This window comes from Rattus norvegicus, chromosome 5, assembly GCF_021556685.1.
Source record: "Rattus norvegicus strain SHRSP/BbbUtx chromosome 5, alternate assembly SHRSP_T2T, whole genome shotgun sequence".
Lineage (NCBI taxonomy): Eukaryota > Metazoa > Chordata > Mammalia > Rodentia > Muridae > Rattus > Rattus norvegicus.
In genome coordinates, this window is record NC_141538.1 from 61,188,491 (window position 1) to 61,201,984 (window position 13,494).

At 49.6% G+C, this 13,494-nt stretch overlaps 1 protein-coding gene across 1 annotated transcript in view; it reads right to left on the reverse strand.

The window, feature by feature from the left end:
• Nucleotides 1–11,122: 11,122 nt before the first annotated feature.
• The window catches only part of B4galt1 (beta-1,4-galactosyltransferase 1), a 46,870-nt gene continuing 44,498 nt past the window's right edge, over nucleotides 11,123–13,494 (reverse strand). Inside the window, 2 exon segments of the mRNA NM_053287.1 lie at nucleotides 11,123–12,129; nucleotides 12,536–12,640. Of these exon segments, the coding sequence (NP_445739.1) occupies nucleotides 11,997–12,129; nucleotides 12,536–12,640 (238 nt within the window). The 3' untranslated portion in view covers nucleotides 11,123–11,996.

Genomic DNA, 13,494 nt, shown 5'->3' on the forward strand with positions numbered 1-13,494 from the left:
AAAGAAGGGAGCATTAGAACCCTTGGAACTGGAGGTACAGATGGTTATAAATGACCGTGTGGGTGCTGGGAATCAAACCTAGGCCCTCCATAAAAGTAGCAGATTGCTCAACTGCTGAGCCTTGTCCCCCAGCCCTTTGCCTGCTTGAGGGAGGTTAGAAAACCTTCCTGCACTATGAGCTCTGTTTGGGAGACGGCAGGAGCTAGGCCAGCAGACACCCTTAGGTTTGGGTTTCGTAAGCTGAACTTTGCATGTCTGAGGCTTCCTCCTGTGGGGTGAGACAGACTAAAAGCAGGAAAGCCGATTTTCCAGAGAAACTTGCACAAAGGCCTAGTTTCAGAAGTTCTCTGTACCATGCCCTTGGCAGGGGAGAGGGGGATCCCTCAGAGCTCCTTCTTCACTCTCTTCTCTGGCTTCCTGGATTGGCAGACCTTTGTTTCCGACCTTGAGGCCTTACAGGAGGACAGGACTCCTGTTCTAGGCCTCACAACCTTAGTCTGGCTGGAGTGCTTAGAGGAGTAAACTGGAGACCCCCTTGAGCTTTCTAAGAACTGAAAGCTTGCAGTTAGAAGATCTCTCATCGATTTGCTGCCCAGATGAGGGCCAGAGATGACCAGGCCTTGGTCACTCCCGTCCAGGCTTCTTCTGCTCCCTCTATGGTCTACACCCTCCAAAGTGAGGCATCCAATCAGTGGGCCAGTGTATGTAATGGCCCCAGAGGTAGACAGGGGTCAAATAGGTTTGACAGTGCTTGTTCCCACAAAGAGTCCCAGAACTCTTGGAAGTTGTGGGCAGTGAATCTGTGCTACAGAGTAGCCATAAAACTGGGACAGCACCCAGACACATGAAGCAGGGCTGAACCCCAGCCACCAAACCGACAACAGCTGAGACAGGGACTATGAAGGACACAATCTCAGTACTCTTAGATGCTAGTGATAAGTTACTTCTACTCTGGTGAAATGAGCCAGCGTTGTGGTCGATTCTACACGGAACCTTCTAGGACCACAGGTATTGCCCCAAGGTAGGGACAATCCAAGAGAATAGAGGAGCTGTGCTATCTGCGAACCAGGGACTGGCACTGGTGTTGCTGCTCACCGTGGACTTTAAGAAGCAGAAAACCATATTGTTTCAGGTCCACGTGGGTTCTCAGTGGCACGGTCCTCCTTGTTTTACTTGTCTCCACTCCTCAGGGGTATGGCTGGGGCCAAGGAAGCTGGCTAAAGGGTTTGGAGAAGGAAGGGTCTGTGTCAGGCACTAACTCTGTGTCACCCCGTGTAGTGACCTCTTTGAGCCTCACTTTCCAGTGATGGAGTTACTGTAAGAAGCGTTGCTGATCAGGGGAGGATTATGCGTGTGCAGTCACTCGTGTGGTCTCCCCAGCAGTTCCTCCCTCTGGCTTTCGTGAAGCTGGGAACTAAGAGAGTGTTGTAGCTGGCCTGTCTCCTGCCCTGTTGTCAGCAAAGGAGACCGAAGTTAGGCAGGAAGTGCTCTGAAGGCCCTTGTAATGTTCCAGTGGGCTTGACTGGATACTTCTAGTGTCTAAGGCTCTTGATGCAGGAAGCTCCAGTTGGCTGGGCTCTGTGGAACCGAGAGAAGCCTGCAAGGCCAGGGACACAGCCCTTGCACCCTACCACGCAGGATTCACAGATAAAGACATGCCCTCTAGTTGGTCATGCCATTGGCACATGCCTCGTACAGAAGCACAGGCCAAATGTTCTCTGTGTACATCTGGCCAGGAAATGAATCTCCCATAGCTCTGGGGCTCAAGTCTGTATCAAAATCCAGATGTCAGGTTCTGCCTGGGCACAGTCCACGGCTTCTGGATTCTAAGACCAAGGCTCTGCTGGTAATGGAGTCTGCTCACTTCCTCCCAGGCTGCTGTTCCTCCCGGGGCCCCTGATCAAGGACCACCAGTCAATCTTGGTCCTCTACACCCAGGGCTCTGTGTTCCCTTCCTAATGTTTGTGTCTTTAATGTTTGTAATGCACAAGAGAAATAGGCATAGTGGTCTGCTGCACTGAGGAGAGTGGCAAGAAATTTCTAGAAGTCTCTTTAATCTGCATTGAGCTCCTTAGGGATTCCACAGTGATAGCACACCCCACCACAAGTGAACAGGACTCAAGCCTCAAGTCTCCTCTCTCTCTCTCTCTCTCTCTCTCTCTCTCTCTCTCTCTCTCTCTCTCTCACACACACACACACACACACACACAAGCCTTCCTCTCCTCCCAGGTGTTTAAGACTTCAGCTTTCCAGGGGACACCCCCTCCCCTGTCTGTCCACCTCCTCCCTCTGTCTATCCACCCCCAGCTCCCATTACCACCCTTTCTTGCATTGGCTGGTATGTTTGGGACTGAGAACCCGGGGCCTTATGCGTGCTACACGCTCGGCATTCAGCTTATTTTCTCGGTGTTGGTGGTTCCTGAAACATGAAAGCCGCCAGCCAAGGGTGGTTAGAACAGAGCAAGAGCCTAGCCCTAGTCTGTGAAGGGCTCCCACCAGCGATTATACAATAATATCTCCATTAAATGGAGCAGAATGGGATGTACATCTTGGGGGAGGGAGTCACTAAATTCACGACATGAGAATTCTGTGGCTAGCTTGATTTTAAGATTTATATCTCTACCCAGCTATTCCCCAAAAGTTGTCCCCATATGGCTTCAATGTAGTCTAGGGGTCTTTTTTTTTCCGGAGCTGGGGACCGAACCCAGGGCCTTGTGCTTGCTAGGCAAGCGCTCTACCACTGAGCTAAATCCCCAACCCCTAGTCTAGGGGCCTTGATTGGTTTCGTTTTTCTGCCAGTTAAAGAATAAAAAGGTAGGAAAATTCTCGAGAACATTGGAGAAATCCCAAACACAGCAGACAGCAACAACAGTGGAAGGAAGGTGTTTACTGTGGGTGAGGAAACATACCTGCAGCAGGCACTCGGAGAAAAGGACCCTCTTCAAAGAAAGGGGGGCTCCATCTGAGAAAGTTGGGAATAGCCAGTCTTGACTTTTTAAAGACTCCGAAGTTCCCCACCACCAACACTTTAGAGTTGGTAGATTGAAGAAAGACAGGATGGTTGATTGGTCCACAATTGTATAACTGTATCCTGATCTAACCTGAACTCATGGAGCCTGTCCGTCCGTCCACAAGCGGCCTGTGGTGGGAGACAAAGGCCCACAGGTCTTTACTTAAGCTGCCAGGCTTTTGTCTTAGGTCTGGAGAGTGAGGAAGAAGCTGGCTCCTTTTGAAATGCACCACCTTTATTACTTGACCGTGGCTCTCTCCCTGTCTGTCTGCTTACTGGCAAGTCTAACTCCTAATCTCTCAGCAACTATCTCCCCAATACTAAGTCATGGTCCCAGGAGCATCTCACCGGCCCCCTAGTGTGACCCAGAACTCAACATCCCGACACCAGGGAGCTCTTGTCTCTATCTAGACAGAACTGTCAAAGTAACTCTGCTGTCCTCATAACGCTTGTCACGTCTTCCTTCCAAATCCCAGCCATATCCCTAGTTTCCGCCAGCACTAAATGAAAACAAGTGACCTCTTTGCCATCTTACTTTCTGGTCCTGTGCTCTGCCTAAGTCCTGGCTTCACTCTTTGTATCCAGTTCCCCCCTGACTAAAGCATGTTTGGTTGTGTATACATCATAACCTCGCACAGTCTAGCCTTCCTAGGGAACAAAGGGTATTCTTCTCAGTGAGAATTAGCAACTGAGAGATTGCTAATTGACCTCAGCAGTTAAGAGCATCAACTGCTCTTCCAGAGGTCCTGAGTTCAATTCCTAGCAACCACATGGTGGCTCACAACCATCTGTAATGGGATCTGATGCCTCTTCTGGTGTATCTGAAGACAGCTACAGTGTACTCATCTATAATAAATAAATAAATCTTTAAAAAAAAAAGAATTAGCAACTGAAAAGTCAGTCCTCTGGGACAGAGTGTCAAACTGGATTTAGAAACCAAACATTTGTCAGTTCTCAGGTGGTAGGCCCTGTGTAGCCAGCTGACTTCTTTTAAACTTCCTGGTCACCATACTCTGTCAGCTCCTTGACCGGAGAACCCCAGCATGCACAAAAAAGCCAGGCATGCCAATGCTGGTATAAAAATAGCACTCAGAAGGTGGAGTTGGTGGCTCCTCGGGGCTTGCCAGCCAGCCAAAGTCCCCCAAAACCAGTGAGAAGATCCTGTCCCAAAAAGCAGGTGGGAAGCAACAGAGGAAGACAGTTAGTGACAACCATTGGTGGCCCTCTGCTTGTACACACTGAGGCAGGCAAGCACACCTGGGTACATGCATATAATTTGTGAAATACATTTAACATAACACACCATTTAAAAGCAAAGGTAGGTGTGTGTGTGTGTGTGTGTGTGTGTGTGTGTGTGTGTGTGTGTGTGTGTGATTTCCATATGTGTGCAGGTACCCTGGGAGGTTAGAAGGTGTTAGATCTCTTGAAGCTAGAGTTCTAGGGAGCTGCTAGGAACTGAACTAAGATTCTCTACATGAATAGCAAGTGCTCTCAACAACTGAGCCATGATGTGATTTATAAAAAGAAAAAGGGGGCCAGGGATATGTTTGGTAGAGGTGTGGTATGGTGAGGTGAGGTGAAGGGGTGTCTCTGCGGGCCCATAGTGAGGCATCCCTTCCCCCTGAGGTACCAGCCACACAATGGAGGCATAGTACAGGATAGAGTTTGTTTAGGGCATAGAGAGGGGAGTTGAGGGGGTAATAGAGACAGAGAAAGGAAAGGGAGAGAATGAGAGAGAGAGAGAGAGAGAGAGAGAGAGAGAGAGAGAGAGAGAGAGAGAGAGGTGTAGAGGCCAACCATGAACATGTGGAGAGGGAGAGAAGGGGCAGAGGAGGGAGAGGGAGAGAGAGAGAGAGAGAGAGAGAGAGAGAGAGAGAGAGAGAGAGAGGAGGGGGCAAGCAGCCCCTTTTACAGTCAGGCACACTCTGTGGGATGGAGCTTAGAAGGAACGCTAACAGGCCACCTCGCCAGCTCACATGACCATTTGAAGAGAGGCACCGTTCTACAGCACCGAGCACATCTTACTACTGTGCTCACCACCATTTATCTCCGGAATTTTCCATCTGCTTCAGTCAAAGCTCTGCCTTCCTTTACCACCAGTGGCTCCTCCTCCTCTCCCTGCAGCTCTTGGCGCCCACCATTCTGCTGTCTTTATGAACTTCGCTCTTCCAGGTAACCCTTGGACACAGAACCATGTATTTCACTGTTGTGTTTGCTGTTTGGCTTGAGATTTTATTTTATCTGTACGAGTGCTCTGTCTGCATGTCCACCACATGCACGCTAGCCTCCGTGGAGGTCAGGACAGGGAGTTGGCTCCCTGTAACTGAGTTACGGGCAGCTCTGAGTCACGACGTGGGTGCTAGGGACCTGGAGCCTCTGTGAAGCAACAACTGCTTTAAACTGATAAGCTGTCTCTCTACCACCATTTGGGAGGGCCTTGTCCTATGTAGCCCGGCTAGCCTGGTACTCTCCTACAGCCCGAGCTGGCCTCGAATTCTGAACTGACATGCCTGAGCCTTTCAACTGTTGGAATTATAATCAGACCTGGCTGCAACCTCAGGATTCTACAGCACTGTGGGTTTTGTTTGTTTTGCTTTGCTTTTTATTCTGCATTTCCACTGAGAGTCTTCTAAGTCTTTTCATTGCAAAGTGGAAGGTCCAGTTGAGAATGATCCCACCGGGGCTGGGGATTTAGCTCAGTGGTAGAGCGCTTGCCTAGGAAGCGCAAGGCCCTGGGTGCGGTCCCCAACTCCGGAAAAAAAAGAAAAGAAAAAAAAAAAAAGAAAGAAAATGATCCCACCAGAAGGTTGGTTCCCCTAGCTCTCAGGAGCTGAACAAAAAGGACCCCTTGCCCCACCTCTGTCCCTGTGCCTCCCCTCAGAACTCTTTAAAGCCTGCAGAGCTCAGGATGACCCACAAGCCTGGATTTCAAAACTTAAATGGAGGTTGGGTGAAAGGAAGACAGAGACAGGAGTTTTTGGGGGTGGGATGCAGCAAACCAAGCTACACAGAACAAAGCATGGGTGAACCCCAGCCTACCCCGACCTTTCCTCAGCAGGTAATAAACGCCCTGAGCTGGAGAGTGGGTGGACAGGCTTGGAGAGCTGTTTTCATGGCTAAGATCAGAACTATGGTGAATTCTCCCTGATCACAGAGGTCAGACCAGATAACTTCTGGGCAGTTTTTTGTCTGAGGGCAGAATCATACAGGAGACCAAGGGTGGGTTCTGAGTGGAGCGCCTAAAAAGAAAGAGCAAATGAAGTCTGGGAAGGAAGCCGGAAGCCAGTATAGTATAAAGACCACGGCATGGGTTCATGCTTGTGTGAGCACAGGCCTGTGTTCACTGCAGTCTGGTGGGACACACGCTTAGCTTTTACGCTCATTTCTGGTTCTTTTTTTTTTTTTCCCCCGGAGCTGGGGACCGAACCCAGAGCCTTGCGCTTCCTAGGCAAGCGCTCTACCACTGAGCTAAATCCCCAACCCCTTACGCTCATTTCTGGCATAGGGCCCTTAAACCTTTTCTACCTTTCTGTCCCACCTACTTCTCTAATGATCCGTGACATCCTCTCGCCCTTTGTCCTCGATCACCATGTATGTGTCTTGCTGATGTATGTATTTTCTCCTCCTCAAGTGTCTCTGAGTCTTGGTTGGATGACATTATCACCCTGTAACACCATACCCACAAAGATTTTTCTGCCTCATGACCTCTGAGTAGTTCATGCCCAGAGGAATGCAGCAGGCGCATTCCCTGCCCAGGACATGTTCAAACAAGGAAGTGAGGCTCCCCTGGCAGGACTGGCTCTGCCAGATCTCACTTCCTTTCTGACAGGGTAAGAAGTTCCAGGGTCTCATGGGGGTAAGTCCAGGTTGGGCTCAGATTCAGTGGATCCTCCTGTCTCAGCCTCCTGAGTGCCACAAGCTACTCATTTCTGTTCATTTGTAAGGCAGACCTTACAGGTTGCCAGGGCCCGTGTTCACTGTGGTTTGGTGAATCACTGGTCTTTGCATAGGGCTCTTTACACTCTCCTACCTTTCTTAGCAATAGCAGTGCTAGAGTCTTTTGATCTCACATTCAGCTTCTGCCGCAGCAGCTCACATTCCTTGAACTCTCCTGCAGGACGGGCATGTCCTTCCTTTGTTCTAGCAAGGTGGCTCCTGGATGGGAATTGCCCATTAAGATAAAATCATGATGAGAACCTGGAAACTTGCCACCTCCCCTGTCCAATCATCCCCAGGAGTGACTCAAAGGTTCGGCAGATCACCAACCAGCACGTGCACATACAGGAAGGTCAGAGGATGTCATGGGCTTTCTCCTTCCCTCAGTCTGCCCCTGAGGTTACAGCCATGCCTGGTTTTTCACATGGCTTCTGGAGATTCAAATTCAGGTTCTCAAGCTTGTACAAGCCCTCATACCCACTGAGTCATCTCCCCCGACCCGGTATCCATTATTACCACTTATCATTGAGCCCAGGGTCTCACACAAGGCGAGTATTCTACCGTTGAGCTATTTCCTTGGCCTTTTTGTCCCCCTATATTTTTGAGATTGGTGGGGCAGGGGTCTCACGAGTTTGCTCATGCAGGCCTCAGACTTTTGTGATCCTTCTGAGTCAGCTCCGAGTGGCTGGGATTATAGGCCTGAACTATTATGCCTGGATAGAATCATCACTCTATAATAAACTATAAATGTATGTTCCCCCGAGTTCTGTGAATCATCCTGGCAAATTAGTTGAAGCTGAAGTAAAGTTGGGAACCTACAGCCAGTTGGTCAGGAGCACAGGCCACAGCCTGCTGCTTGCCAATGGTATTTGTTGGAGACCGGGCAATCTCACGGTTGAGTCCTTAGCCTGTGGCGTGCAATTCCAAATCTGGTAGATGGTAATAGAATAAGGGACCCTAGAGGCCATCCTACTGGAAGTGACTGTTTGGCAGGAGAAAGCCCATGCCTGGCGTCAGGTGTGAAGTTCTGAGGGGTGAGAAGGTTTTTCATCAAGTCTCCAAGAGCACCGTGTCAGAAGGCCAGTACATCATGTGGGAAGGCCACATCTAGCCATCTTCCATGGATGCTCAGGCCAAAGGCCACGAAAGAGTCCTCCAGCAGCGTAGACAAGCTGGATGCTCTTTTCCCTTGCTTCATTCTTCTGGGCAGCCTCTCCATGTGCACTGACTTGCTTTGGCCTCTCTCAAGTCTACCGACCAGCCTGTGAGGGACTGTGGTGCCTGGCTCATGAGGTAAAAGAGGGCACATCTGGAATACACTGTTTTAAGTACCTGGTAACAACTAAGAACCTTTTCTAATATTCTGGGGCAATGACACTATGCTAAAAAGACACTTTGGGGCTAGAGATGGTTCAGTTAAGAGCACACACGGTTCATGCAGAAGACTCAAACTTGGTTCCCCAGCAACCCCTTCAGGCTGCTCCCAACCTCCTCTCAATCAAGCCCAAGAGAATAACATATCCCCCTGCCCCCGGCACCCAGAGAACCACGATTAAAAATAAAAACTAATTTTAAAAGAGAGGGAGACATTTTTCGCCTTCCTTTGAGGGATACACCCTTGTGACAATGCACCCAGGAGAACTGGACCGTCCTCAGGAATCTCATGCAGGGAGGATAGGGTTGACTTGTCAACCAGAGAGGAAATATGTCTCCTGGAAAGAGATTTCCCACCCTGCTAGCATGTTGTCAGGTGACCTTGCAGGAGAGACTGGAGCTGGAGGCTGTCACTCCGTGACAAGGACTGTTTTGCAGGACACGACTCCTCCCTTCTATTTAATCCTAAACATGTTAGGACTGACTTGGGGGAGGGGCACTGGACCTCTCAGTACCCACACTGAATACATCTCCATTTCCTGCTTTTCACTATGACTTGTTTAACTGGCTTATTGAGGGCAAGTGGCCCTTAGGTTCTGATCCCCCACCCCCACCCCAACTCCAGTATCACTAGTTTGAAGCCACTGGTTAACAACTTCCCGGCCTGGCAGGAAACTCTGTTTGGGATAGTAGCACACAGCTTAGCTTACACTGTGAATACCTTGCACAGATGGCGTTCAGATCCATCCTCAACAATCCTGACACTGGTGGAGAATAGCAGCAGACTGTGGCCAGAGAACTGCTAGGCACCATTTTATTTTGAACTGGGAATAGATATTATGTTGTTGAGTACCTGTGAGGCATTGGTCATTGGTTTCAACGTATCATCCCTTTTAAGCCTAAAACGGTTTCTACATGTTATCATTCCCACTTACAGATAAGAAAAATCAAGGTCCTATAGGGACACTTCTGACTTCTGGGAGACATGTGTAGCCTGCGGCTGTCTCCCCCCTCCCCCAACTCCTACCCCCCCCCCCCACACACACACAAAGAAAAGAAACCAGAGTTACAAAGATAGGGTCATTTATTCATGTTATATTACTGCATTTCAAAGGCAAAAATACAGATGTCTGTTCTGAATATCAAGGTCAGAGACAGCCACCCACTCCCAGCCCCAGTGGTAAATACATCTATACACATGGGATATCAAAATACACACAGAGCATCACAGGTCTGTAACAGCCCAGTGGGCAGCCGAGACCCTGCCAGGCTAAAGGGCAGCACGTTTCCTTTGCCTTTCTGTGCCTCTGAGCTTTCCCAAGGGCCCTGCCACACAGGCCACCACAAATATAGACAGAGAAAGACACAGCATGGGACAACAGGGTGAGAATTCCCAAGTGAAGGAAATGGTCCCTGCCCCCTCAATCCTCCAGCCCCCAACGGCATCTCCTGGGTCAGGCAAATGCCCAGGCCTAACAACAGTGCCTTGGGTGTGCCTTGGGCCTGAGGTGCCCCAAAGCATGCTGGGAGGAAACGGAAAGAACAGGCAAGACAATTTCCCTTGGTTCTGAGAATGAACCACACATTTGACGTGAACAAACCCAACAGGAACAGCACAGAGAAAAGGTGGAGCTTTGCTTTAGGAGGGGAGGAAGTGACACACTCCATGTGTCTGTGATCTCCCTTCTTTTAAGGCACTTTGGAAAAGTCAGGATCTGGGGACAGAAAACAAAACAAACCAAAACAAACAAACAAAAAGCCCCACCTCCTCTCAGTTCATCCAGTCTTGGTTTTAATGTCCTTCTAGAGGCACGAGAAACCGAGAGAGCACAGATTTTGCACAGCCTGGCTGCTCTGGCTGGGGAAAAGTTTCTAACCCACACATAAAAAGGCTTCCGGAGAAGGCAGCAAGTTAAGACTGTGCTGCTCAAAGCAATAAGGCACAGGTAGGATCAGGGCAGCCATCCACGCAACCTCTATACTCAGGGCTGGAGTCCAGGCCGCCACAGCAGAAAGGGCTTAGCTCTAGGATTAGATAGCTGAACCTTACGGTCCCAACCCAGGCTCATCTTGGAAGCCCTCTCAGCCTGACAGTCGGAGTGCCCTGGGCCACGTCACCGCAGGTACAGAACACTGCCTGGCACAGGCGGGTTTGTGAATGACCCCTCATGGCTTAGACTGAGCAGTGGGAGCCCCTGCTAAAACCCTGAGTGGTGACGGAGGGGCCATCTAGGCACCAGGATTCTCAGGAAGAACGGGGTGTGGGTTCAGGTGAACGTTCTAGACCTCTCATGAAAAGGCACAGTCATGCCGGAGAATGAAGAGTCTGACCCTGAGTGCCACAGGGAATTTTAGGGAAGGAAGCAAAGGAGCGAGAATGGAGAGGGGAGAAGAAAGAGAAGAGCAAGAGAAAAGCAAGAGCTGGGTACTTTCGGCAGGTCAGGGAGTGTGGTGCTGGGGGAGGCTGGAGGGATGGTAAACAACCTGACTGCTAAGATTTTCCAACCCCACAGCCTAGGGCCATGAGGGTCAGTTCTGGGAGGCTGAGGGTCCTCCACCCAGCCCACCTGGGGGAGTGGAGGGAGAGCTCTGCCGGGTAAGCAGATGCTATCTCCCAGGTTGCTGACCCAGAGGTCTGGCAGGATACACTTAGCAAGGGACCCAAAAGTAATTTTGCTCTTTACAAACCTGGCCTGCCAGCTACATCAGAGGCTCCTTTGTGACCGAGACAGCATATGTTATTTTTTCCCCCTAAAAAATACTCAATCCCTTCCCCCCACATTTAAAATACCACAATAAAAATACATAGGAAATTCAAGTTTATATAGCATGCCCAGAAAAATAAAGTCACGACTTAAAACACTCAATAGCTATTCCAATTTGGATCAACACAAAAATCAACCTATAGCATAATCAAAACTTGATTTATTCTTTAAAATACTACAAACTGCTTCTAAAAACAAAAACAAAACAAAACAACAACCACAAAAAACCTCTTTACATTCAGAAATCAGACAGGGATCTGGAGACGGGTCACGGAAGTGAGTGTCCCGGCCCCTGCTCTGAGGGCAAGGCCTCGGCAGCCACACTCACAGGACACCAAGCTCCAGGCTCAAGTTTTAAAACTCTTTTGCTAAGAAAAGACGCACACGCAGTGATTGTAATAGTTGCATACCGGTGAGAGGACATAGGAAAGGGACAGAACACGAGACTGATTGAAATTTTGATTTTTTGTATAAAAAAATATGCAAGAATATCTTGTGAATCCGAATCCAGCAGCAGCCTCCATTGGTCATGAAGTGTGGACATCGCCGACTAAAGCAAAGCTCTTACCCATGTCACACTTCAGCAGTTTCAGCACTGGGACTATGACCCACAGTCACTAAGGTTGGAGCTGGGCACAGTTCCGACTCTTTGGGGGTGACGTGTCCAAGAAACCTCTCCAAAGGCTGACCGTTTTTACACTGATAAACACCTTGTAGAATTTCACCCAGTGCCGAGCCAGGTTGTGGGTAAACGTGACATTCACCCTGGGCATCTGGAAAGATGTCTGAATGGTAAGGAAGGAGAACTATCATTCAGACTGAACAAATGAGAGGGACCAGCCCAGTCGACTGGCAGAGACACACATCTGAGGTCTCTGGCCATCCTCGGGTCTCTTATTTGTACCAAAATGCTATCTTGGTGTCCCGATGTCCACTGTGATTTTGGTATATAACGGGTATCTCTGTATGTCCAACACCTGGTAGGTAAGTGAGTTCAAACCATCAAGGCGCATCGTTTCCTTTGTATGTGCGATCCGGTCAAACCTACCAGGAGAGAAGGTGCAAAGGGAATGGGTTAAAACAAATCTTACAAAACTGGTCAACATCTGTACCTACCCAACAGCCCTTTTGCCCAGAGTGGCTACCCCAGATGGAGTACTTCTACTTCAGCGGACTTACGGGGCCCCCGTGCAAAGCCTGACTCACAGCTCTTCCCTTCAAAGGAGGAGGAAACACAGGAACACACAGGGCTGGAGGGATGGGACTGTCTCTTCTTGGGGAGGAAACCCACACAGCGGGATCACAACTCCAGTGCCAGGGGACCAGATAACCTGACCTCTAAGGGCACCAGGCACACATGCAGTGCACATGCTTACATTCAGGCAAAACACCCATAACACACAAAATAAATCTAACATATAAGTAAAAGAGACACACGGAGAGAACATACCTCTGAGGGTTGGGCTCATTTTTCTTGTCTCTTGAGTGCCGGATCATGCGACACCTGCCTACCACAGCATTTGGGCGTGATATAGACATGCCTTTATGAACTAATCTGCAAAGAGTAAGGGGACAGTCGTCATAGCCCAGCTGCAAGAGTATGGCCTCATCTGTGGACCAGAAAGCTGTTCCCTAAGCCCAAACCCTCACCATCATGCCGGGACACGGCCCAGAAAGTCATTGGTTACATTTTAGACTCTTTCCTCATACCCTGAATTGACAGACTCGGCAACTTGTAGTGTTTGCCTCTTTAAGGCCCCAAATCGAGGCACCAAATATCCTTCTAGAGGCGGACTGGCTATGTGGGTGAGCTGCACGGTCCTTGCCAGGTCTTCCCTGTGGGCTCATCTTAGTGTCTGGCATACTGTAAGCAGGCATCAAGCTTTTATCTCTTGGAGAGCTACTCCATCCCTGTACTTATCTACCCATCATTCCAGTCCTCCCCTCAATGCCTTCCCCCTCCCCAGCCTTCCTGATCATACGGGTGGGTCTGAGGTACACAGCAGTCCAGGCGGCTTGCCCAGGTCTGTGGTATACAGCAGCCCAGAGGGCTTGCCCAGGTCTGAGGTATACAGCAGTCCAGACGGCTTGCCCAGGTCAGGTTATGTGGAGGCAGGTGTGTCTGTCTGAAGAACCCTGTGTTCAGCATCCGGTTCTTAGCATCTTCCCTGCTGGAAGGGCCTGGCAGTGCTCTGTATGCAGTAGGCACTCAATATGTGCATGCTCAGTAACCAGTTTGCACACTCTAACATGAAGTTTATGTCAAGGCCCTTATTAAGAACTTGGAGCTTTGGCAAGTTCTCGCATAGTGGTAACCTTGAATAGCACAGATGTTCTGACAGACCCTTTCTGCTAACTCATCAAATATGTTCTAAGTCAGGTAGAAGCTCAGATGGGTTCCCAGGTGGC